The sequence below is a fragment of the Heloderma suspectum genome, chromosome 1, assembly GCF_057233095.1.
Source record: "Heloderma suspectum isolate Gila_16-S chromosome 1, 16-S_ref, whole genome shotgun sequence".
In the NCBI taxonomy this organism is placed as follows: Eukaryota; Metazoa; Chordata; class Lepidosauria; order Squamata; family Helodermatidae; genus Heloderma; species Heloderma suspectum.
The window spans coordinates 108,300,813-108,327,001 of record NC_139458.1 but is presented as its reverse complement, the minus strand read 5'-3'; the positions used below and the strand labels follow the sequence as shown (position 1 = coordinate 108,327,001).

At 43.5% G+C, this 26,189-nt stretch overlaps 2 protein-coding genes across 3 annotated transcripts in view; both read right to left on the bottom strand.

The window, feature by feature from the left end:
* The window catches only part of QSER1 (glutamine and serine rich 1), a 60,388-nt gene extending 53,820 nt beyond the window's left edge, over positions 1–6,568 (bottom strand). The window contains exon 1 of one of the 2 annotated variants that reach the window (XM_084853305.1): positions 6,114–6,568. In XM_084853305.1, the coding sequence (XP_084709431.1) occupies positions 6,114–6,241 (128 nt within the window). In that variant the 5' untranslated portion in view covers positions 6,242–6,568. The remainder of the gene's footprint in view (positions 1–6,113) is intronic. The other variant, XM_084853297.1, reaches the window with a different exon arrangement.
* Positions 6,569–8,158: 1,590 nt separating this feature from the next.
* Positions 8,159–25,961, bottom strand: PRRG4 (proline rich and Gla domain 4). The gene is made up of 6 exons (XM_084853275.1): positions 25,853–25,961; positions 24,415–24,536; positions 16,904–17,067; positions 15,734–15,782; positions 14,187–14,319; positions 8,159–10,753 (listed from the first exon to the last, which is right to left on the bottom strand). Exons 2-6 carry the CDS (start codon positions 24,524–24,526, stop codon positions 10,534–10,536), a joined length of 678 nt encoding a protein of 225 aa, XP_084709401.1. The 5' UTR covers positions 24,527–24,536; positions 25,853–25,961; the 3' UTR covers positions 8,159–10,533.
* Between the last annotated feature and the right edge of the window lie 228 nt (positions 25,962–26,189).

The window sequence follows — 26,189 nt, the reverse complement described above, 5'->3', positions numbered from 1 at the left end:
GCCACCATTGATACAACCATGAATTCTGCAGTGTGCCAGAAGATTCTAGAGGAGAATGTTAGATCATCTGTCCGAGAGCGGAAGCTGAAACGAAAGTGGGTCATGCAACATGACCTAAGCATACAAGCTAATCTACAAAAGAATGGCCGTGGAAGAAGAAATTCCGTGTTTTAGAATGGCCAAGTCAAAGTCCAGACCTAAACCCCATCAAAATGTTGTGGAAGGACCTGAAGCGAGCTATTCATGCAAAGAAGCTCTCAAATGTCACAGAGCTGAAGCAGTTCTGTAAGGAGGAATGGGCTAAAACTCCTCAAAACCAATGTGAGAGATTGACCAACAGTTACAGAAAACACTTACTTGAAGTCATTGCTATTCAAGGGGTTGCTACTAGCTACTGAATCTAAAGGTGCACATACTTTTTCACACATGGCAATTGAGTGTTGAATCAGTTATGGATAAATAAAGAAAAAGTATCATGTTTATGTCTCGTTTCTTTTATCAGGTTATCTATTGTTCTTTATCTAAGATTATGGGGTTAGGTCTAATAACATTTTAGGTTGGAAATATGTGACAATATTAAGGGGTTCACAAACTTTCTCTTGCTACTGTACATATCTGTGCATAATGTTTAATTACAACACTTTAAGTTCTTACATCTAAATAGAGTACGTTTTACCTTCTGTTGCTTCTACAGGGTTACTGGGGATATGTTGTTGGTAAAGGAAGGAAAGCTGTAAGATTGTAGTCATACATATTGAGGTACATCCAATGACAGTCCCTTATGTTCCATGAGCTAATCCTTGGTACATCTGGATGACAGCTGCTTGGCAATGTTAAAGGGCTGACTGAGAATGTGCTTATTGCACCAAAATTAATTATTGCTTCCCACTGGTGAAGCTGATGTAAGGAAGGAAGTAATCAAAATGATAAAGTTTATTTAGGATTAAGAGGAGTTGGTTGGTGGAGGGATCAATTTCCTTTCCTCTCCTCCTGTCTCAAAGGAAAGACAGGGAAATATTTCTAACTGGCACCCAGAGGTTAATGTGATGGGTAGGCCTGGCCTATCCTGACATTTGTCAATGGTGCTCCCCTTCCATTGGGAAATGAAAGACATACAACTAGGATCAATAATGAGTGACTTCAATTACCCCAACATTGACTGGACAAATGCATGTTCCAGTCAAGTCAAAGAGGTTAAATTTCTTGATGCCCTAAATGACTGTGCCCAAGAACAGTTGGTCATGGGATCAACCCTGGATTTAATCCTAAGTGGTGTCACCCAGAACCTAGTATGAGATGTAAATGCTGTTGAACCAATTGGGAACAGTGACCACAGTGCTATCAGATTTGAAATAAATGTAAGTGGAAAATTGCCAAGAAAGTCCTAAACAGTCACATTTGACTTCAAAAGACGAAACTTCTTTAAAATGAGGGAACTGGTGAAAAGGAAGTTGAAAGGGAGGAGTCAAGAGGGTTGAATCTTTTCAAAATGCTTGGAGGTTACTCAAAACCACAATAACAGAAACTTAGCAAGAATGTATACCACAAGTTAGGAAAGGTAGCACCAAGTCCAAAGAGGTCATCAGCATGGTTAACAAGCAGTGTCAAGGAAACTATTAGAAAAAAAGAAGGCTTCCTTCAGAAAATGGAAGTCTTGCCCAAATGAGGAAAACAAAAAGGAGCATAAACTTGCACAAAGGAGATGCAAGTGGACAATAAGAGATGCAAAAAAAGCATTTGGGGAGCATATCAGTAACAACATCAAGGACAACAATAAAGAATTCCTTAAATATATCAGAAGCAGGAAACCAGCTAGACCAACGGATGATAATGGAGTTAAACAAGTGCTAGAGGATAAGGAAATTGCTGAGAAGCTGAATGAATTATTTTCATCTGTCTTCACTGCAGAAGATATGAGACAGATACCTGTGCCTGTATGGATGTTTTCAGGAAAGGAGTCTGAGGAACTGAGGCAAATAGCGGTGACAACAGATGAAGTTCTCAACCTTATTGACAAATTGAAAGTTAATAAATCACTGGGTTCAGATGGTATCCATCCTAGAGTTTTTAAAGAACTCAAATATGAAATCGCTGATCTTCTAACAAAAATATGTAAAGTGCCCCTAAGATCAGCGTCTGTACCAGAAGACTGGAAAATGGCTAATGTTACACCAGTTTTTAAAAAGGGATCCAAGGGGGATCTGGGAAATTACAGGCCAGTTAGCTTAATGTCTGTTCTGGGTAAATTGGTTGAAAACATTATTAAAGATAAAATTAATAATTAAGCATTTAAAAGACAAGCCCTGATGAAAAAGAATCAACATGGCTTCTGCAAAGGTAAGTCCTGTCTCACTAACCTTCTAGAGTTCTTTGAGAGTGTCAATAAACATGTGGACAGGGGTGATCTGGTAGACATGGTTTACTTGGACTTCCAAAATGCTTTTGACAAAGCCCCTCACCAAAGACTCCTGAGCAAACTTAGCAGTCATGGAATAAGAGGACAGGTCCCCTTATGGATCAGTAACTGGTTAAAGAACAAAAAAAAAAAAAAGGAATAAATGGTAATTTATGGAGGGATAAATTTACATCCCGATGGAGGAATGTAAACAGTGGTGTCCCACAGAAATCTATATTGCGATCAATGCTTTACAACTTGTTCATAAATTATCTGGAATTAGGAGTGAGCCGTGAAATGGCCAAGTTTGCTGATGACACCAAATTATTTAGGGTGGTTAAAATAAAAAGGGACTGTGAGGAGCTCCAAAAGGATCTCTCCAAACTGGGAGAATGGGCATCTAAATGGCAAGTGAGGTTCAGTATGAGCAAGTGTAAAGTGATGCTTGCTCAGGCAAAAAATCCCACCTTCAAGTATAAGCTGATGGGATCTGAGCTAGCAGTGACTGACCAAGGAAGAGATAGATCATGGGGTTGTGGCGCACAGCTCAATGAAAATGTCAACCCAGTGTGCTGCTTCTGCTGCTGTAAAAAAAGCAAAATCCATGTTAGGCATAATTAGGAATGGAACTGAAAATAAAACTGCCAGTATCATACTGTATACAAATCTATGGTGCGACCACACTTAGAATACTTTGTATAGTTCTGGTCACCGCAACTACAAAATGATATTGTAGAGTTGGCAAAAAAGTGCAGAAAAGGGCAACTAAAATGATTAAGGGGCTGGAGCAAAAGTGGCTTCTATGGTCCCTTCCCCCGCCCCCCAGGACTGCCCCCTTTTCGCTGTCTCCACATTCTGTTTCCAAGCACAGAGATGTCGCCAGCGTGGAAACTACAAGGGGAAGGGGAGTGCTGTCCCTTGGCTCCGAGGTCAGAGCCCTGGTTGAGACCTTGTATCCCACAAGCCAAAATATCCTATGTCCCCCAGAGGCTGCCTAGGGGACATAGGATTGTGCCCTAAAGAACTCAAATATGAAATTCCTGATCTTCTAACAAAAATATGCAACACGTCCTTAAGTTCAGCCTCTGTACCACAGAACTGGAAAAGGTCCAATGTAACACCAATTTTTAAAAAGGGATCCGGGAGGCATCCAGAAAATTACAGTCCGGTTAGCTTAATGTCTGTTCTGAGTAAATTAGTTGAAAGCACTGTTGAAGAAAAGGGCAACTAAAATGATCAAGGGGCTGGGGCAACTCTCCTATGAGCAAGGTTACAACATCTGGGACTGCTTAGCTTAAAAAAGGCGAGTAAGGGGAGACATGTCAGAGGTGTACAAAATTATGCATGGTGTGAGGAAAGTGGATAGGGAGACATTTTTCTCCTGCTCTCATAATACTAGAAGCCAGGGTCATCCCATGAAGCTGATTGGTGGAAGATTCAGGACAGACAATAGGAAGTACTTCACACAGTGCATAGTTAAACTATGGAATCCACTTCCACAAGATGTAGTGATGGCCACAAAAGGAGGTTAGACAAATTCATGGAGAAGGTCATCGATGGCTACTAGTCCTGATAGCTATATGCTACCTCCAGTACTAGAGGCAGTATGCCTATGTACACCAGTCACTGGAGAACACGGGCAGGAGAATGTTGTGGCACTCAAGTCCTGCTTGTGGGTTTCCCACTGGCAGCTGGTTGACACTGTGTGAATAGAATCCTGGACTAGATGGACCCTTGGTCTCATCCAGCATCGCTCTTCTTATGTTCTTATCAATATAAGCAACTGGTGATTTCTATTTTTCCTTCCATCGTTCTTCCTCACCGTTTCAAGCAGCTTCACCGTTCACCCTACCAACTTGCAGGTGTCTTTCTCATTTTTTTTGTACTCCCCCCCCCCCGTTTTCCACCACACACCCCAATGAAGTTTATTTCTTGCCTTAGGTTGTTTGCATTTTGCTAGTTTCTTGTGAGTTAGAGCATAAAACCATCTCTCTGAAGAGGAGACTGATTTGCAAAAAGGAATTAGGCGAAGATAGAGCAGGGAGAACTGTCCTCCCACCCCAAGAAACCGGTATGTGTCTTCCACAGGTTGAGAGCCTACCAAGAAATCAAAGTGAATTTAATCCCTGCTGGCACCCAGGCTCATGGGTGCAAGTCCCGTTTGTTCTACACTAACTCCCATCCAGATTTCAGATCCAATCTGAGGCACAGGTTACAATGTCTCGCATTGTCTTAATTGTCTTAAGAAGTGCAGCTGATTCTTCATTAAATATATAGCTACACCTACATTTAAAAATGTAGGTAATAGAAGAGGCTGTATTTTAACATTTACCGGATGGCAGAACCACCTTTGCCTCTATGTCTGAGAAAGCGTCTCCTAGAAAGTATAAAGCAGGGGTGGAGAACATGTGGCCCTCCAAATGTTGTTGGACTGCAGCTCCCAACATCCCTCACGATTGGCTATACTGGCTAGGGCTGCTGGGAGTTGCAGTCCAGCAACATCTGGAGAGCCACATGCTCCTACTCTGATATAAAGGATACCATTCAATATTCCATCTTTCACCCTTCCAATCCCTGGGGGTTGAATACTCTTGGGAAAGTTTCTGCATGAATTAAGCTACAGAACATAAGGATTTATAACCAAAAGCTACAGAATCTCTATCCACAGTAAAACAATTGATTACATAATAAAATCCAAATGATGCAAGGATGCTGGGAAGCAATGTGATGAGTCTCTGGTGGTTTAAGATGAGATCACCAAGAGTTGGCAATGCCCATCCCCAACTGCCAGCAGAACTGCCTGGCAAATCTGCGCTTTTAACCTCCGAGGCACTATTGTTCTTTACGCTCTAGATCTTGCCCTTAACAAGTTGAGCCACACCTTCTTTTTAAAGCTTCACTTCAACGTGTCTCTGTTCATGATGATTGATACAGATGGGGTAGAAGCCTCCCCTCATTCCTCCAGAGACCTCAAAAAACGAAGACGCTAATACAGTATGCTGGGCTTCCCCTAGGCAACACAAGAAGTAAACATGAACTCTTGAACCCGGACTGCTTGGCGAACGCACACCTTGGGAGCAGGAGAAAAAACAAACAAACAGGGCAACTTTCCCCGCTCACACTGGCTTCTTGGTGGCAAAGGCATTTAGAGGGGTGGGATAAAAGACTGCTCCTGCCACGCTAAACCCTCATCCCGTGGAGAGGAAGAAGGAAGGAAAATGTCTCGGCTGTAGAGAGCGTGTATGTTAGAGAGAAAGCAAGCAGCATGGCTTGCAGTTACACAGCAGCCCTGAATCCCACACGCCCCGTCCCCCACTACCCCACAGAGCAACGGGTCTTGCCCCCACACCGACTATTATTGCCCCTTTATTCGCCTCATAACCTTATTTACCTCACCGCCCACCCTACTACCCCAAGATACGCTTCACGGCGACGGGGCTCACTGGGGCCCTAGTGCTCCCCTACTGGCGGGCCCAGGGCTGGGGACGCGTCTCTGTCGTCCTCTCCACCCCCAGGAGACTCCCTTCTCCGCTCCGCACGGAGCCCTGCCGAAGGGGAGCCGTCCCCCACATCGAAGAAGGCGAAGGCGCCCCGAACATGCCCCGCGGGTGCGAGGGGGAACCAAGGCCTCGTCTCAATCCCCGGCCTTTCCTGGCGCAGCCCCCTCCGTCCCTCCCTCCCGGACTGACTGAGTGGCAGGAGAACGGACCCTCCTTACCTGGGTTTGAGGCTGCCGGCGCCCCGTTCGTAGGCCCAGGCGGTGGTGGGTTGCGAGGACGCGGCGGCGGCGACCGAAGCCAGCGGATCCGGGTAGCTGGGGGCCGGTGGGTAGTTCCTGTCCATCATCGGAGCGGGAAAGGAGGGGACGCCGGGGCTCCGCTTAGGGCCTGGGAGCGCGAGAGAAGGGAACGGGGGGCGGCGGCGGCTGCAGGGACCGAGCAGGGTGGGAGCAGCTCCCCCTTCCCGCTCACAGGAGGAGGGCAGCAATAGTGGCGGCGGCGGCGGCCACCCCCCACCCGGTCCTCCCCTCAATTTCCGCTGCAAGGGGCGGGAGGGCGGTGTGGAATCAGGGGAGCTGGAGCGCACGCCGACCGAGTTGGCAGCGGGGGCTGCGAGCAGCCTAGCCGGAGACCCATCTCCGCCGGCGGCGGCTTTCCAGGATGCCCCTCCCACTCCTCCACAGTTTACTGGGGCTGATGGGCTCCAGGGCACGGGAAGCGGCGGCCGCGGCGGCGGCTGTTGCGCTTCCTGCCGCCGCCGACGCTCAGAAGCCGCGGCGGTGGCAGGAGAAGGAAGAAGAGAAGGAAGCCTGCGCTACAGAACACGACTGGGAGAGACGCCGAGCTGGAATGTAGACGTTAGGAAACAGGGGTTGCCTAAATTACCTCGGTAACGGCCGGGGTGGGGGGAACACGAGGAAATATTGGAGGTTTCCCTCCCTTCTTGCAGTTTCCATCTACTCGAAGGCTAGTGATGAATGTGGGTAAAATGCTTTGACGGAATTCCGTGATGTTTTGCTGGTAGTTGTGTAGTGGGAAATGCTTTTACACCTGTGTGTGTGTGTGGGCGCGCGCGCGCAGGTGAAATCCTTTCCATGAGTGCGCTAAAAATAACGCATGAATGAGCCCTCGTGGTCGCGCAGGCCGGTCAGTTTATCAAGACGCATATACTGGCAGCTCCCCCCCCCCCCGCCATTCCCTACTCAAGGTTCCTTGGCACGTTGCACTGTTTTAAGGTCTTTTGAAATTACATATTTCAAATTACATGTACTTACACACACACACACACACACACGAACGGTAATGGGACAAACGTGTTTGAAAACTAATATACAGTGCAACTAGGAAGCTCGGATTGTTTGTTGCTAGGCCATGTGTGAAATGTATGGCTGGGTGGAAAGCTGTTCCTCCGTCATACTACTTCAAATTTCAGGTGGAGAAGTGAAACTTACAGTGTAAACTCGGAAGAGCTCATGGAATATTGCAAATCCTTCTTCCCCTATGAAGGCATTAGGAATATTTTGTTTGTGGAAGTAGCCACTGCAAGTTTCCGTGAGTGGATTGGGTTTTCTGATTTGATACTGCTGACGTGTTTTTCCTACCATCTAGCCTGATTAAGAGTTCTGGGGAATGCAAAAGGTGGTATACTTTTATGGAATTTTGGTCTGTCCTAATAAAGGTATCCCAGCTGTGAATTTTGGATTTTTTTCTTCTCATAGACAAGTATGGTTATCTTGGTTTTTTAAAAAAATTTATTTAAGTATAGAGCAATTTATTTGTGCAGGCAAGCCCCAAGAAACTGTCACCTGCACTTTGTGATGGACACTCTTAACTTTCTACACAGTAAGCACTTCCATGTCAGAAATAAACTATGAACTGTATGGATACTGCCACACATGATGACTGCACTCAGTCTGTTGCATGTACAAGCACCAAGTTAATTGATTGTAGCAGCCCAGCGCTAAAATGTGTACGATATATGCTGCAAAAATCCATGCACAGTCATCATGCATGATGATCAATTAGTAGGTTGCATGTTATTTCAAGTGCTGTGTTCTTCGGATGCAAAAGTGCTGTGTGTATTGCTACTGTATCATATACCAATACTGCACCACTTTACACTTTTGAAGTGCATGCTTTGGAACACAAAAGGTGTAACATTCTTGGCCCATGTAATATGTTACCCACTAAAAACAAGACTGAAGGATTCCTCAAAACACATGAAGCACCTGGGATTGCTACTGTATGTTACAAGAACAAAGATACAAAGAAAATGTAATGTTTAATCTTGTGTTTCACAGGGCAGAGATTAACACACTGGAAGTCTTTGATTGCAGTGCCATTGGTCTATGGGAGAGAACAGAGAGGATTAGGATTACAGTGAAATGTTTGTCCAATAGATGTTTTCTGGCTGGCTTTTTCTAGCTAGCTATAAATAGTTCACAACATTGACACCAACTCATCTTGCCAGTAGAAGACAGTTTTTTCCCCCCACTGAAGAGATGGAGCAAGATTCCAGAGAGGCCTCAAAAAGTATTTCAGAAACATTTAATTTGTTACCTTCTAATAACACAGGAGAGTTACCCTTCAAACCAAAAAGTTTTTTAAAAGTCTCACTCCAGATATTTATTTGAAATTATTAAGGATCTGATATTTCTTGACAATGTTTGAGTTTGTATTATACATAACATGAAAGAGGCAGGCATACAAGAACTTTGATTTAAAATATATATATTCATAGTCTTCGTTGCAATCAAGAACTGTTACATTAACAACACTCCCCCCCCCCAATATTTGTCTTTTTATCTGTTTAGCAAATTGCTCAGATGTCCACAAGCAGCCAGACTGGGTTTTGCCCCTCTTTTTGGCAGCATATAGTATCTTAATTATTCAATGATCCTAGCTTACTTGGAGTCAATGAAAACTTCCCTATGAATGTTACTGACAGAGCAATCCTATGGTCGCTGGGTGAGTGTCCCAGGGACCATAGGATGGCTCAAAAAACCCCTTCCGAGGTTCGACACACTGTTCCGACCTCAGAAGGGGGAAGTTTGAGATCTGCCCCCTTGGAGCTGGCATGGAGAGAACTGCCCCAACTGCCTCTCTGAGTTCAGAAAGTCAACCTTGGAGAGGGGAAAACGGGGGGCATTTTAGTGGGTAGCGAAGGAAGGAGATCAGAGATGCTAGGATACGATTTCTTCCTGAGCCTCTGTCAGCCTTGTTCCCTCCCCCTCCAAAGTGTCCTTGCTAGACAGGCTGAAAAACCCATCTAGCAAAAATATAGATTGGAGGATGGGGAGGCAAAGATTGCCTCCACTCTTCTCCCGTCTTGTAGGCTTCAGCCCAGCAGGGCATAGGAATCTCAGAAGCCTCCAAGTTCAGGGGCTTCCAAGCAGTGAGTGCTGTCCATAGGATTATGCCGTTAGGCTGCAGTTCTATACCCACTTACCTGGGAGCAAGCCCCATTGAATTCTGTTTCTGAGTAGAAATGCATAGGATTGCACAGTTAGGATTCTGCTCAATTTCTCTTATACAATTAACTGTTTCCAGATCTAAAGAATTCTAATGATGTTTTTGTACAGACATTTTTACTTGCATTGTAAAGCAAATGGTTATCAGATAATAACCATTTTTCGGTATGCCAAAACTTGATTTGCTGCAATAAATTACATGCCAATATTTTTAGAAGCTGTTTGCTAGCAAGTGCCTTGGTTTCTTGGGGCTTAACTGAACTGGTCCTGAGCAAAACTTTTCAACTGTGTATTTATTTAGTTAAGTATCTTGCCCTATCCCTCAAGGCCAGGTAACAGTACTGCACATTATCAGATGCCAAGGATAAGCAGCCAGAGAAGAGCTCTCTCCTATCACGCTATCCTTGTGAACTTCCCATGGGTATCCGACTAGCTATTGCTAGGGTCTGAGTATGGAATTAAATGAACCTTTAGTTTGATAGAAGGCAACAGACAGGTCTCATTCTCAGAATTCATAATTTATTGGGCACTGAGTGACGAAGTGAAAGTGTAACTGGGCACATATTTTCAACTGTAGAATCTTTGCTGTCACACCATTAAAGGGACGATATATCCTTGCAAGTATAAGAAACATGGTTTAAAGGTTCAGACTACCGTTAAAGAAGCATGAAACTGTAACATATTGCTAGTTCTTTTATCATGGCCAAAAGAAGTTCAGAGCAAGGATCCTGCCTTATTCTACACTACCATTTGTACTTAATTTGTTAATATCACTGATATTAACTGATTAAAAAAACCCAAGAAGTGCAACTTTTTAAAATCGAAAATGAAATTTCCATTCATGAGAGACAAGAAAAGTGGCATATCAGTTCACTGACTGAGTGGCTCAAAATGCATGGGAGCCAAGTTCAATACAGTTCTTAGCACCTAAAAAGAAGCATAACAAAAGGAGTCTTTCTTTCTTAGCCATCAAAACACATTGCAGAAGGATGGTTTCCTTGTTCACCTGACACACTTCATTTCCTCTCAGGCATGTTGAAGAGCTATATCCCTTTCACACTTGTGAAAGGCTCCTGAAGCGAGCACAATGCTGCATGCAGTATTTCAGCTATACGTCTTCTTTTAGTCAAAATTAATTTTCAGCCATTACAAAAGCCATGTTTATTAATTAAGGACCAGGAAGTGAGAGAGACTTCTTGAACATTTTAAACCGTCCTGAAAGACCTGGATATGGCGGGGGTGGAGCATCATAACTGCCTCTTAATGCCACTGCTTGTTCATAAGTTGGCAATCCTGTCAGTTCTGCAGGTGGAGAGAGAGGATTTAAGGAAAATTCTTCATTTCTTTGGAAAATAATGGAAGAGTTATGCCTCCTGCAGCTTCTGTGCCTAAAATAAAAAGACAACTTTGATGAATGACACCCATTTTTACACAACTGTTACATAACCTTTTGAGGCAGTGGCAATTAAGTACAATAATCTACAAGAGGGGCACACAACTTTTTTTGGCCCAGAGGGCTGCATGTGATGATGGCTTGGGGGCTGGAGGCTGTACGTGCCTATATGTACACACACATACAGTTACACAAACATCCACTCGTACATGTACACATTCCAGCAATCTTGCACTTCAGTGTGCAGCAATGGTGCCATTCTGGCATGTCCCACAAAGTGCTGCATCTGCTGGGCCAAGGCTGTAGCAGCACACCATTTTAATTTGAAGCATCATTTCTCCCAGTTTGGGAGAATGGCAGCAAGCTGAGCCAATCAGATGCTACCTTTGGGGTTGTGCGGCGAATGAGGGCACTGAAGCAGTGAGCTGGCGGGCTGAGTCCCCTCAGCCCACTCCTTACTACTCCAGTGCTCTTATTGCCCCCCCCCCAAGGTAGTGTCTTATTGGTTTGGCTTGCTGCCAGTCTCCCAAACTGGGAGAAATGCTTTGAATTTTAGAAGTGTGTGCATGGCTGCAGCCTCAAATCCACAAGCACAGCACATGTGGGCACCAATGTAAGTCATACAGAGGGAGAAATGGGGAGGGGGGAGTTGAGACCACCGTCACTGCCAACAAGTTAAAAAAAGTGGACCTGGCAGGGAGGAAGAAAAGAGGGTTGGTTGGTCAGTTAGGCTTTAGGGGGCTGCATGCAACCCCCAGCCTATGCGTTCTGCAGCCCTGGCCTAAAGCTTTCTAGAGAAGAGATCCAAACCACCTGGGGCCTTAAGGAATGGTATATTTTCATTGGATAGTGTTTTATTTGTGCTTGCCCATGACATAAATATACTGATTCCCACAGAATAGAAGGGAATTGGGCTATCCTTGCAGCTGGGGTAGCCATTTATTCTGGGGTAATGTTTTTTCCAGTTTGCTGAGGCATGTGGATCAGCACTGGACACACAGTAGGAGCACACAGCCTCTGAACAATAATAAAATGGAAGGAAATAATGGAACAAGGAAGGCTTTTTGAAATGGCAGACCTTACAAAATGTCATGGTCACACATGCCTGGACCATGTGTGGCGATGGCACAATCTACCGATGATTAGTGTTGTCACTTTCCCACACCACAACAGCCTGTAATAGTTATACTGTCTGGGAGCAGGAATTGCCCTTTGCTGTCAATGCAAGTAAGATGTACAATTGGTGTTAAACAAAAACATCCTCTGCAACTGGAGTACTGTTGTCATTTAGCTTCTCCAGTCATCATTGTGCAGCCCTTCTGCCTGGAAAGCCCTGAATGGAATGCTAGGAAATGCTACCTAAGAGAAGCCATGACGACAGCTGTTTCTACATCAAGGGTGAAGGCCTTCTGCAGTCAAGGACTCATGCCACCTGGGTGGGAAAACTGCTGAGGTTATTGACCCTGGACCCCCTTGTTGAGAGAATAGTGCACAATATGTGCATGAGCCTTCTCAGCTTGAGTAACTGGAAAAATGTTCCACAGAAGCTGAAGCGATTATTCTGAGAGTACTAGATGCCAGAATGTTAAGGGTTTCCTGTGGTTCATTTGGGGCACTTCACACAAAATTATTCTTTAAATTATCCCTGTTTAGAAAAATTATCATCTGCAAAGTGGCCTTGGAATGTTGTTGCTTAGCATCCATACACAAGTTTCCGAGACACTGCTTCATGCTTTTCTAAGCTACCAAAGCCACAAGTATTTTCAAGGATTTTTTTTAAGCCACAATGTTTTGTCACAGAAGCACATTTAAAATTGTGTCATCGGCAACTAGTCATAAACCACCAACTTATTTAAAGGACAGTACATTCTGAAATAATCAACATTATAGCCACAATCCAGTTTTAGAAATGCTTTATATCTGGTGGTCCTGGGGATAAGCATTCCTATGCATTTCAAAAGATACATGCTACCAGTTCAGTGGGCCCAGATGAACAACAGAATGAAGATTTACATCAATTACATACGCTTCAGTGTGCAAATCTCGCTTGCTGGATTGCGACATACAGTGTTAAGAGCACAGCCCTAAGGGACTGAGACTCTATAGATGGAGGACTCAGACTGGAGACATTGTCCACCCTAAACCCTGGCAGGCACGGTGGGAGGAATGATGGAGGCATGTTCACCTTCTGTTCCTGCTTTTTAGCATTTTTAGCTAGCAGTCTAGCTGACCTACCTCTCAGTGGGTGTAGAGGGAAATGGAGAGGCTCGTGGATACAACAAACCCATGGCCTCTCCTTTCCCCCTCCCCTCCCCCCACCTTTTCTCCTTCCCAGATTCTTTTTCAAGGTTGCTGTTGTAGAGCTTTCCATGGAGGGAAAGCTCTACAACTGAGAGAGGGGGTACCACACTTGGATTTCCCTCCCCAAGGTCATAGCTGTATCCACAGCCTCAGGGAGGGAAATCTGCACTATCCTATGGTCCCTGGAATGCCCTCCCAGTAGGATCGCTCTGTAAATCAGGCATGCCCTGTTTCCGTTTCCTTTTTCAGGTTTAAAATGTTAGTACTCTTATTACCATAATGTATCAATCTCTAATTTCCTCCACATATATTGCATTAGTCATCTGAAGAGCAAACTGTGTGTGTGTGTGTGTGTGTGTGTTCTTACTGAAAAATTTACAACAAGTGAAGATTCTGCCCTTTAGGTTATGAAATCTCTATTATGGGACAGTTATAGGCAGTTTCTTATAACCCTTGATCTGGTCCAGGAAGGTTCCTCTTTTCTGGAAGGGGCCATAGCTCAGTGGTAGAACACATGCTTTGCGTGCACAAAAGTCCCAGGTTCAATCCATGGCACCTCAGGTAGGGCTGGGAAAGACCCCTGTCTGAAACCCTGGAGAGTGTTGCCAGTCAGTATAGAGACAATACTAAATAGACTAGGTACTGCTTTTCTGACTCAGCATAAGGCTGCTTCCTATGTTCCTATTTGTTCTTCCCCACCAGTGCAGATTCCCAGTTTTACCTTTATCCTGAAAAGTTTCGTTGATCTTTATATGGAAGCTCTCCCAAGCTCTCAACCATTTTGTATATCTAATTTCCATTCACATCATATACTATTTGAGACAGGATGGCCAAAATCATACTAGGACTTCAGTACAAATTATGCCTCATAGCTTTCCAAAATTAGGACACAACAACATTATAGAAGTGTATTTGTTCCAAAAGATTCAACTATTCAACGTAGAAGTCTACAGATTATTTGGTAAATCGTATTCTGTTCACATTTTTTTAAAGTCCCCAAACACCTACAGATGGACAGATCTTGTACACCATGAATCCGAACAGGGCATGATTGACAAATCCAGTAAAGAGTAATTTGTTTAGGGTGCAGAAACTTTTGATGGTAATTACTAAATTTAATTCCTTACCCTGGCAATCTTGGCTTGCATCTTCTTTGGCAGAGATAATAAATAAGTAATCCAGTTATAACCAAGAGTACTCCAATTGCAATCAGTCCAGTCAAAAGCCCCATAACATCAATCTTCTCCATTGCTTGCCCACCTATACAGAAGTCAAAATTATTATGTGTATTCTAATACTGCATTGTTTCTAGATTTATCCCAGGTCACATTCTTAACCCACCACTATCCTAAATATTAATATGTATGCCACCTTTTAAATGTTGCCTCCTGAAACTGTTCCTAATTTGTACTATAGTTTTATAAGTGTAAATTCTTTACACAAAACACATGCTTCTATATCCCACTCTGATCATCACATATGTACTATTCCCATTACATCAGGGGCAGGCAACCTCTTTTAGTCTGGGAGCCAGATTACCCTGCCAAACCAAGCCAGAAAGCTGTCAAGGAAGTGGAGGCTCACCCTGAAGCTCCTCCCCCTCCCCTGATATCACAAAGCCCCGCCCACTTTTACTTTTTCCATACAGAAAGAGGCATAGAGATCCATACCTTTCCTGCAAGCACTGGCTGAGTCAAGCACCTCCTTCCCATGCAGCTTGCATTCCAACTGGGGCGCAGATGGTATGGGAAGGGACTCAGCAAGTACCTGCCAAGTAGATCAGATATAACTACAGTATTCCTGTCCCTTGCCTCCTCTCCAAGCCCCCAGTAGCATCCAGGCCAGAGGTGAGACTTGGGGACGGGCCCCACGAAGTTTGCCCATCCCTCCATGGTCTGGATTGAAAACCTCTGTAGGCCAGATTAGGCCCAAGGGCTGCAGGTGCCCAACCACTGCATTACATCAAGGCCCAGACTCTACTGAACAGAGGCTCTTGGACTATAGCAGTACAGTGCATAGAATAATAGGGTGGTGAGACATGACCATGGCAAGGATGTCATATATGACCACATAACCAGATTGACCCACATAACCAGAACTCAATGTGCCTACCACAAACGTACAGCTTGAATGAACATGTGTCACATGCCTACAGAGCAGACAGCTCCAAGTAAATCGAGTATGTGTGTGAATCAAGCCACACATTGTAGAAGAGGGTAGGGTGGGAAGAAAGCCATCTACCATTGCCAGCCTACAAGCAAATTATTTCCCAAGCTTGGAAATAACCAAAGAGAAGCTACCAAATCAGTGTTTTGCATAACCTTTTCCAGCATGATACTGTCTATTATTCCCCAAATCTACTGTCTGGCCATCAGAGGATCAGCATGCATTGTACTGGTGCCATGTGGCATCTGAAAACTAGATGCAGTTCACTAGAGCATTACAGTCTCTCCTTGTGGTCAAAATTCATTAAAGGAATGGCTTAAGTTCAAAGGTAAAGAGTGAGATCCTATTGTGCAAGAGGACCAAATAATTCAGCAGAGATATAAGATATAACACAAAATACTGTGGATATGGTGTCAAGGGATTTCTGACTAAATGACCCAATAAAATGCATTAGCATCTCCAATATAAAAAACAAAAGACACTAAGATCTGCTGTAAGTTTGTCTTACCTGTCTTTGCGCCAGGGCTACTTAAAGTGTATTGATTCCAAAAAGACATCTAGGACAAGAAATAAAAACATGTGTTTGAGAGCAAGTCTACAGGAGTGTAATCAACTCAAAAACAAAAAACCACCCCCAAATCACTTAAGAATATAACTTGTCCTGAAGTTACAAGAGTTACACCTAATTAACCTGAGAAGGAACTTGGTTAGGGTTGTTTAAAACCAGCCTTAATACCTTAATATTAATGAATTTTCCATTTCCACAAATATCAGCATATAATAAATTGCTTTAAGGAAAAGGTAACATGCTTTTAGCTGTGCATAACACAGGACAGAAAGAAAATAGTTCATTAGCCATACCAATAATTGGCTAGTACTACACATTCTGGAGACTGATGACTACTTATTTGTGCCAGTGTAAATAAAAAAAAGTTATTTCACTATCTGCTTATTAGAATATATACTTTATAATATGATTTTTAAGCAAGTTTATTTGAAAGTCATGGCTAGTCACATAATTATTCACTGGGTGTTACAGTTGCCAGTGACTGACTTTCTTCTGCGGCCAGATAGACTGAGTGATTATGTGACTGGGCTGAATGTCACTTGAATTTCAAAAGGAACTTCCTTCAAAATGCATGTGTGTAAGACTGAAGCCTAAACACATCACACAGCAGGATATTCCCCAGGTAGGCATATGATGCAGGACATGCGTATGTACGGTAAAACATAAACTTCTGTTTGGAGACTAGTAGGTTTAAGCCTATGCAATGCCACATTGTAAATAGAACTGTATGAGTGCTCTCCCCCCACCCCCCAAAAAAAGAAAAGCTACACCCATTCTGCAAGGCTGCCCCCTATCCATTATGTGGAAATAAAACAGTGTGCTAGTCTTAAACCAGTGTCAGTAGCGTGAGGAATTTGGATTCACCTATAAATTCTTCTATATAGATGATGGTTAATGTTCTAGACAAGTGATGCCTTCTGTCTCTGCACAGTAGTTCAAACAACTGAAGAACAGTTAGCCCTGGGCTAACCTAAAAACCACAATCCCTTCATTACTGGGACTAGTAAACAACATCAGCACTTCAGTCCTAAAACATATATGGTTGGAAATGGTTCTCAGCATTGACCTTTGACATCTCTCCTTCATAAGCCAACAAAGTAAAGTAATTACTGTTTTTCCCGAGTCTCCAAAATATTCTCTTGCTTCCTCAAAGTCACATTGTTCTTCATAGCACTCTCTTTCAAGATCCCCTCGGGTTATTAGTTCAAAGTCAAATCTGTTGTATAGAAGGTGCCGTCCAATAAACAAATCAGCTTTCTCTGCTGAAATGAACACTGACAAAAATAATTAAAACTATATATCAGAAACAAAGCTATGGCATTAAAAAAAAAACTCTTTAGCATTCAAATACATTGGGGAAAAGATACCTTAAATTCCCAATTCCAATTCAAACATGACAAAACACACACACTGGAGTCCTATAACTATGACCATATAGAGGAAGTCACATATGAGTCAACAGAACTATGCAGCTTCTCAGTGACAAGTCACACACCTTTCTTTTTTTTAACCACTCATGTTGGACAAGTCAGCCAGGTCACTGTACAGTCTTGATGGCTCATACCTTATTTCTTCTATTTTGCTATGACAGTGGCAGCATGGCAGATCTGAGTACACATTAGCTAGGCCTAAGAACCCTTTTTTAGCTTGACCATCATTTATTATGATTTAGCATTTAGTTGTGGAAAAGAATCTCCAAATCTTAATGTCACAGCAATCTAGAGTGAACTGAAGAACTTGCATAAGTCTATTTTGGGTGCAATCCTATGGCCACTAGTCAGCATCTGGACGGCCATAAGATTTTTCATTTTCTGGGAACTGAGCTCAGAGCCAGCACTCTGAGGTCGGTTCCCAGAAACCCGACTCACTGTCCCCACTGCCTCATAGGTGGCATGGTTCATCCCCAGCTCTGCGCTCAGAAGAGCAGCATGGAGCAGCCGAAAAGAGAGCGTTCCTGGGGGCGGGGAGGGTGGAAACACCATTACAACACTTCCTTTGCTCTGTCCAGCCTCTCCCCACTCCTGCGAGGCGCCCTGGCTAGACAGCCGAAATTGGACATCTAGCCACGAATGCAGGGCGGCGGGAGCCCAGAGGAGAAGATCCCCTCCATGCTCCGCCTGCCCTACATTGGATAGTTGGTCACCTCTGCGCTCAGAGGTGGCCCATTATCCCCGTAGGATTGCACCCTTAAGGGATACAGTGGCTGAGCTGGGATTTGAACTTAAGTTTTCCCCAAGACAACATTTCCTAAATGGCAGATTTGAGACTCACAGAGGGAGCAATCCTATGTCTAGACACTGTCTAGGGGACATAGGATTTTTTGGCTTCCTGGCTCCATGCGCGAAGACAAGGCTTCAAGCTTGTACCCAGGAAACTGTGCTCCTCGCCCCTTCCCCCTTATAGCCACCACAGATAACCCCACCAGCTGCCTCTCCACGCTCGCTCAGTAAACGGTAGAGATGGGAGAAAGGAAGCATTCCTGGGGGCAGGGCAGGGAGGAGGCCGGGGCAGTTGGTTTACACCTTTTCCTATCACTTTCCCAGCCTCCTTCCCTTCCCTCCCTGAAGCCTCCGCTAGGCAGTCAAAATTGCCCATCTAGCTGAAATGCAGCACGGGAGGCACAAGGTGCCTCCCTCTCTACATAGGATACTTGTAAGCCTCTGAGTTTGGGGGCTTACGAGTACCCAGGGCGCAACCCATAGGATTACGCCCTAAGCCACAGTTCTCTTGTGGGTGAGTTTCCAAGGGATGGGACACTCCAGTTGGGACCACGTTGGTTGCCCTGCCCTTGTTTGCTTTAGCCTCACAGTAGTTCCTGCAAATGGAAGCAGGAAAAGGCTTCTAGTATGCAAATGAAATTTCCTTGCTTCTCCTTGCTTGTTTTGTGAGCCTTTCCCCCACATTTTCTAATTGCCCCAGCTTCCTGGTTACCTGCCTCTTGGCCTGGTGTTCTGGCCTCAGTTATGTTTCAGTACTTCTTGTATCTAATCCTGCTTGTGTCTTATTCCTTCCTAGACCTAATTCAAATCAGTATCAAATGTTGCACAGCCTTGTCCCCAGTGCCGATACTGTAAAAATCCTTGAAGCGGCTATATCAGAAAGAATGAGGCACTAATGGCTAAAGAAGAAAGGTCATGTAAAGTGCAGTTGTCAGGAGGATCCTAGACACAATTCTGTGGCGCGCTTCTTAGTAAGAATCTTGTTTATCTACTGTCTTTAGTTCACATCCTAAAACCACATCTAGTTTCTGACTGCAATCGATGGAAACAATTTAAACACTTCAGCCAAATCTTTAACCTTATTCTTGGTTGCTTTGAGAAAACCTATGTGGTTTTCTGGCCCAAGACCATTTGCTTCCTGAGGTAAAGGACAAGATGGCACCCCCTCTCCATTCCATGTATAAAAGCTGACTGGACTGGCAGTTGACTCTTACTTCAACTCTGGCAATGGCATACCATCCTCCATCACACCTGAGGCAGCAGACTAGTTTAGGGGGCCCAGGACAGGTTGTGTGGTATAAACAGCTCTATACTCCAATAGAGAGAATTCACCAGCGAGTTTCAGAGGAACAGCTGAGAGGCTACCACTGCTGCCCCCAGCATCTGGCACATGAGCTGATCACCTCACTCTGCCTACTGGTAGGGCCAGCCCTGGGCCCACAGCTCAGTGGCAGAGTACATGCTTTGCATGCAGAAGGTCCCAGGTTCAATCCCTGGCATCTCCAAGAAGGGCTGGAAAATATTCTGCCTTGAAACCCTGGAGAGCCACTGCCAGTCAGTGTCAACAATACTGGGCTTGATGGCCCAATGACTTGACTGAATGTAAGGCAGCTTCCTATTTCAGTTTCTTTTCAAAGAGTCTGACAGTTCCCAGCCTCCTAAAATTTAACTAGTTAATAATTGAAAGGGGCAGTGGCAGCGTGAGAGAGATAAATAGCCACTGGTATGCAAAGACAATCTGCCACAAATGCCAGTAAAATTAAAACTACTCTTTATTGATTTCTCAGTGGACTCATATCATATAAAACCGGTGGGGTTCCAGAACATGATGTGGTGTATTACCAGCCCCTAGCTGTGCTCCTGTTCAGGGGTCCAGCCAGCCTGGCAAAGGAGCTTTGTAGTGCTGTTTCAGGCACACAGAAGACCCCTATTTTCTTCCCTACTGTGTTATATACTATTAAATGAATCTGCGCTGGGGCTGTCTGCAGCCCTACACTCCCCTTTATTGCTATATATCAGTGTAAGGAGGTTTCTAAATAGAGGGAAGAGGAAAAGGTTGCATTTGTAAATGTTTAAGAAGTAAAAACTAAACCACCCCAAAATGTTTACATGAAATAAGACCTAAGGTAGAAAAGGCATGATCTCTTTTTGCTGTTGCCTTCTGTTGAGTGAATACTTGCTGCTCCATCATGGGTATGCTATGGTTTTCTCAGGACAGCTCTCACTTCCTCCTCAGGGGAAAGGGGGGAATGGTGTAAAGGATCCAGAAAGTTTTATCTCCAGACACTGGGGAAAGTTACTGAGAAATTTCATATCTCTATGAGTGTAACTTTCCTGAAGTACTAGAAACACACAAGTCCTTATTAGGATGTTCAATGTTTTCCTTAAAAAAAAATGTAATTAATTCATAAACGTATATGCTTGTGAATACCTAGGGAGACCCCAAATATGTAGAAATCACATCTTCTTTGCAACGCTCTCACTGTCAAACAGAAAGGTACTTGACCACCCAGGTTCACTACTGGAGGGAATTATGATATGGTTCTATAAAAGACCTTTTGCAAATATTAGATAGTGAGCTTAGTGAATTAACATATTGTACTCGGCCTACCATTGCAATATTACATTTAAAACATGACCACAAAATACATATTAAAAAAATTTAAACAGAAGAACAGTTATCCTGTTTCAAAAGACATGATTACTCTAGGAAAGCTTTTTTCAATTAGGGGGGAAACACCACCCCATTCTAAAGCAATTTATGTGCATACGAGCCATCAACCCACCTTTTGTTACACTGAAGACTGGGAAGCTATAAAAACAAAGCAGCCAATAAGCACAAGTCCTGTTTAATGGGATCTCTCTGTAAATCTCTCCCATTTTGCATGATATAAGAAGGCAAAGTCTCTCTGGCAGCATTACTTTATCTTTTGTTAGATGAAAAAGTGGCTTATACATTTTAATATAAATAAAAGAATTCCAAGGAGAAAAACCACATATATTAACTCAGGCCGCTTTTTATTACTATTCATTTCACATGAAGACAAAAAGCCACGTATGTTGAGGCTTTATTTTACAACTCATACTCATTGGCCAAGTTCGCATGGTGGCTTAAATAAACAACCCCTGAACAACCCAGCATTCCGGGTTTGCACATCACACTGCACAACCTATGAAGGAGCCGATCGTGGGTTGTGCTGTAAAGTGGAAGAGGTGGATGTGCTGCAGGCAGCACACCCACATGTCCCCAACAAATGGGTTGTTGTTACCTGTGAACAGCCCCTGAGTTGTCCCTGAATCCTGGGTTGTTGTTACCTGCAAACCCTGCATTATGGTTTAACCATAGTTTGTTAATCACAAGCAACCCAGGAAGAGAACCCATGGTTTGTGGTTGGGTTGTGAACTCTGGGTTGTTTATGGTTAACAACCTGTAGTTAAACCATAGTGTAATGACAACCCACGATTCAACCACCACCAGTGGGGGAACATTTCAACCTCTCAGGACACTCTTGTCAATGACCTTAAGATGGCCATTCTTGAACAAAGGAATTTCAAAGACTTAATATCAACACAACATTGCTGACATACAATTCATCAAGAGATTACACACTATTTCTTGTGGTTTGAATAAAGACAATGGTGTTTTTTTAAATCACACTACACATATCAATCAGCTCACCATTGCAAAGATGTCTGTGTTATCACTCAACAACTGTAAATGGCAACCATTAAAGTTGCCTAGGGAGGCAACTTTACCTACGGAGGTAGTGGAGTCTCACACACTGCAGGCATTCAAGACGAGGCTGGACAACCATCTGTCAAGGATGCTCTGACTTGGACTCCTGCATTGAGCAGAGGGTTGGACTCGATGGCCTTGTAGGCGCCTTCCAACCCTACTCTATGATTCTATGAAGTAATCATTACTGTCTGTACTTTTTGCATTTCAGTTCCCTCTGACAATGCACTTTAATCTCCCCACCCCCCTCATCACACACACCAGCATATGTATATAAATCTATATATTTATAATTTTTGTGAACCACCAAGAGAGCTTCAGCTACTGGGCAGTATAAAAATGTAATAAATAAATGAAATATATACATCTGCCAATTTAAGGTTGTTAGGGTTCCCCTTATGACCTGGACCCCCTGAGCAAATCCTTAAAGATCTCTTGCCTTCTTAAGAGTCCCACCTCCCTTCTTTTAAACTTCCCCTTCCCAATACTGTGGGGTTTAGGCTGTAGACATGGGGTGATTGGCATTTGAGACACCTGGGTGTTAACCGGTAGGAGTTTACTGGTAAATTAAATCAAGCAAATGACAACTAAAGGTATTTACAGAATAGAGCTGAGTGCTAATAAAATAAAGGTTGAAAAAACACAAGTTCCTCTATCCTAGCTGCACTTAAGACTTCTTCAGGCCGCTTCTTCCTGCTCTCTCTTCATGCTCTGGTCTTCCTCCCTCTGGTTTCCCTCTCATCACTGGCTCTCTCTCCCTTTATATCCCTTCCTTCCCCAAAACCAAAAGTACTGTTTCAAACCTGGAGAAATGAAGCCTAACTCAGGAAAATGAAACCAACCAGGGAAATGAAACTAATCCTCTCAGGGTTACCCCTTCCTAACAAAAAAACCGCAGGCCCCTAGGCCTGACTTTTTTCTTTTCCTTGCCTCTGTAGGCCTCAAACCTTCACAAAGGTTAATACTTCATGCATCTGAAGAAGTGGACATTGTCTACAAAAGCTTATGTCAAAATAAATGTGTTGGTCTTTTAAGGTGCCAGGAGACTCACTGAAGTTTTTCTAAGATCATTGGGCTGGAACGTATTTCCTAAATTAGACTTCCCCAACGTGGCACCCTCCAGATGTGTTGCACTACAAGTTCCATCCTGACTGAGAATTATCGGAGTTTCGGTCCAACACATCTGGAGGGTGCCAAGCTGGGGAAGGATGACTTTAATTTACCTTCTACGAAGCTTAACACTTTACTTCTTATCCTACCATCCATGATAAAACCACCACCATATTGTTCCCTTTCATTTTGCAAAGCATGGGTGTCCCATAATCACAGACAACTGAAGTTATTAAGAAACTTCTCATTTATTTAGAATGTTTAGCTCAATTCTATCCTCAGAGGCTCATCAAACTGCTATACAATGCTTTAAACTGCATTTCAAAAAAAAGATCTTTAGCTCAAGCAAAAACTATAAACAAAATCAGCACCATAATTTCCCCCAATATTTTGTACATATTCACATTCAACACTGCAGGTCTGAAAGAACCCTTGAGAATGCTCATCATTATTCACCTTCAGATAACAGATAAAAATTACTTATAAAAATATGATAATGATGTCACTTGCACCATCTAAGGTGCGGCCCAGAAAATAGTGGTTAAAAACAGCCTTTACAATCCAAAACAGAGTATGTGTCAAGGGGAGTAAACCACTGCCAAATTAGGTGGGACGGGAGTGTCAACTTGGGCAAGTATGAGAAAACTGAGAGGAGCCTGAGGGTGGATTGAGATGAGCAATTTTAATAGGAAAATGACATCACAAAATGGCATTTTCCTGCAGTTCTTCCACGGTTACTCTTTCTTATAAAGGCATCATCATGTGGTTAAAAAGTGAGCTGTAACCACGTGAAATTCATCAATTGAAAATTAATGTATTTATAACCACGGAAGGATTGCAGGGAAACCACATGGAAACATTCCCGTTAAAAAAAAAATCAGAAGTTAATCATGAATTTGGTGGAACTAAGAAAGAAGCAGAGACTGCAAAAGTAGCTAGAACTCTGAGTGCTGCAGATACAATTGATCTCAGAGACTGGTAAACCAGCCTTCCCCATCCTGCTGCCCTCCAGATATTTTGAACTACAACTCCCAGCATTCCTGACCACTGGCCAGGCATCCTGGGTCTGGTGGGAGTTGGTATAGCCACTGATGAGTGCTGTTGTTGGTGAATTCCAGATACAGCTTGTATTATACCAACCACAATGGTGTTCTGGCACATGTTCAAGGTATGTCCACATTCCTGGTTGTGTGAAGCCAACCAGAAACTATTATGGTCTACAATCCCTAGTGAAACATGTATATATAAATTGTTTGAAGTCCAGAAGAATGTATCTTTAGCTTGTTGCATCATAGAGTCTATGGTGACAGACTATTGGAATAAATTCTTTTGGTTTGATATATCAGAATTTACTTCCTTCCTGAACCATATCTGGATTACTTCTCTCTCTCTCTCTCCCCCCACCCCTTTATAAGGAAGAAAGGTTAAAATGTACAGATCATAATTTTCTGCTTCCCAATGTCTTTGTGCTTCATATTGAAAACAGAATCTTCATAGAAGTTACTTAAAGCAGAGTTTTGTTTTACAAGGTATAGCATACATATAAAGAAAGTTACCTTCTTTTACTGCATCTTTTGGCTCCTTTAATTGTCTTGAACAGTGAGGAAATGCAAGCAATGTTAGCAGCAGCTGAAGCAGCTGTTTTACCAACAGGTAAAAAATGAACATAACCTGGTGCCTGTCAAGCAATTGTGAATATATTAGTCACTAACAAGCTTTAAAAGTTTTCTGTGGCTACAGTCAACATCAGCCACAAGTCTCCACAAGACATTTGGATGAATGTTGCATTAGAAACAGGCTGCAGGCCTCCCAAAAACCAGTCTAGCATGTAGATCATCATGGTTGCATAAGATTAATTACATGAATCCTTCCCAGGAGTTGAAACCAAGGACTTCTATACCAGAGGAAAAGAACAATATTGCTGAAGGTAAAGACAGGATGGCATAGGTTAGGGTCTTCTTTGTGCATCCATTAGTGACTTGGGTTGCCAGCACATTCCCTTCACATGTAAAATCTTGTAAAGCAAATGTAACTGGCTGACAAAATACCAAACACATGGCAAGTGTCACTGATTACACTGAGCTACAGAGATGAAACCTCATGTACCTGCTGACATAGTAAAAATCGGCATTTATGGATGATAGCGATCCGGATCCACAGAACTATTTTAAGCATAACCAGAGGTATAGTTTTACTCCCCCCTACCCCGATATCATGCCATGCTGTTGAAATGTCCCTCAAGAGCAATTTATTTCGATCTTGAGGGGCCGCTGCTCCAGAAATGCCAAAAACCAAAGCTCCCTTGAACTGGCAAGCTTAGCTACAGTATTCTTTGGCTCCTGGCCAAAGGGGTACACAAAAGCTTTATTCAGCATCTCAGGAATTTAGAGCAGCCTAAGCTAAATGAAGCGGACTTGCTTTAAAGCAATGATCTTGGAACATCCGATAGTAACTCTCGTCCTCTTTCTTAGGGTAACTAAAACAAGAAACCCACCTCGATTTAAACGCCACTGCCTCCAATGACGTTCCCGATCGAATGGCTTACGGCTTTGGCGATGTTACTGTTTTTAGGCTCGTTTGTTTTGACTTTTTCTTTTGATTACTGAGTGTATAAGCCGCCTGGGGAGCCCAGGGATACACTTACCATGCGGAAGAAGAATCCACAATAAAGGTTGTAGAGCGATTGCGCCCATACTAATTCACCTCTCTGCATGTTTTCCTAATCAAAGTCACGCGCTCCTCATCCCCGGTCCCACACTATATTAACAAATGTAGGGACATATTTAATAGCCAATGTAGTGAAAGCCCAAGAAGGACGCTTAACTCGAGAAGGCATATTGGGGAAGTTTCTGTTTCTCCCAGAATGCCACGGCGTGTGAGGTCCAGGGACTTTTATTTCCCTATCCCTACCCACCACCCGAAGAACGGATCTATTCCAGCTACTTCTCGGGGCGATCCTTCTCTTCCTGGTTCTCCTTCCTCAAAGTCACTTACCTGTTTAGTTCAAGGCGCAAAATTCCAAAACTCCTCGTCCACTCCGCTCTACTCTAATCCAGCCGGGATACTCTCACAAACCCCGATCGCCTCTCTCCAAGAGTTCACCGAATTGGGTGAGAGGGGCTGGGATCATATGACCTCACTCTTGCTGCTTTTGTAGCCGCCCACCTGAATTCCGGGCGGGCTCAGGATCATGACAACAGGAGAGAAAGGACTCAGCGGCAGAAGGTTTTCAGTCAGTATACCGAATGAACTTCTCATTTTCCATTGTGTTAGCGTTGACTATCTCCTGGGGAGAGAAAAAGCACCCCGACCATCGTCATTCCTCCGTAAT

Bases quoted from the DNA above. Each gene is read 5' to 3' on its own strand.
- PRRG4 (XM_084853275.1), bottom strand. From the start codon at position 24,526: ATGTTCATTTTTTACCTGTTGGTAAAACAGCTGCTTCAGCTGCTGCTA. The intron at 14,320-15,733 runs GTAAGACAAACT...ACTTCTGTATAG, and splicing joins TAGCCCTGGCGCAAAGACAG to GTGGGCAAGCAATGGAGAAG. The intron at 10,754-14,186 runs GTAAGGAATTAA...TTTTTATTTTAG, and splicing joins TGCAAGCCAAGATTGCCAGG to GCACAGAAGCTGCAGGAGGC.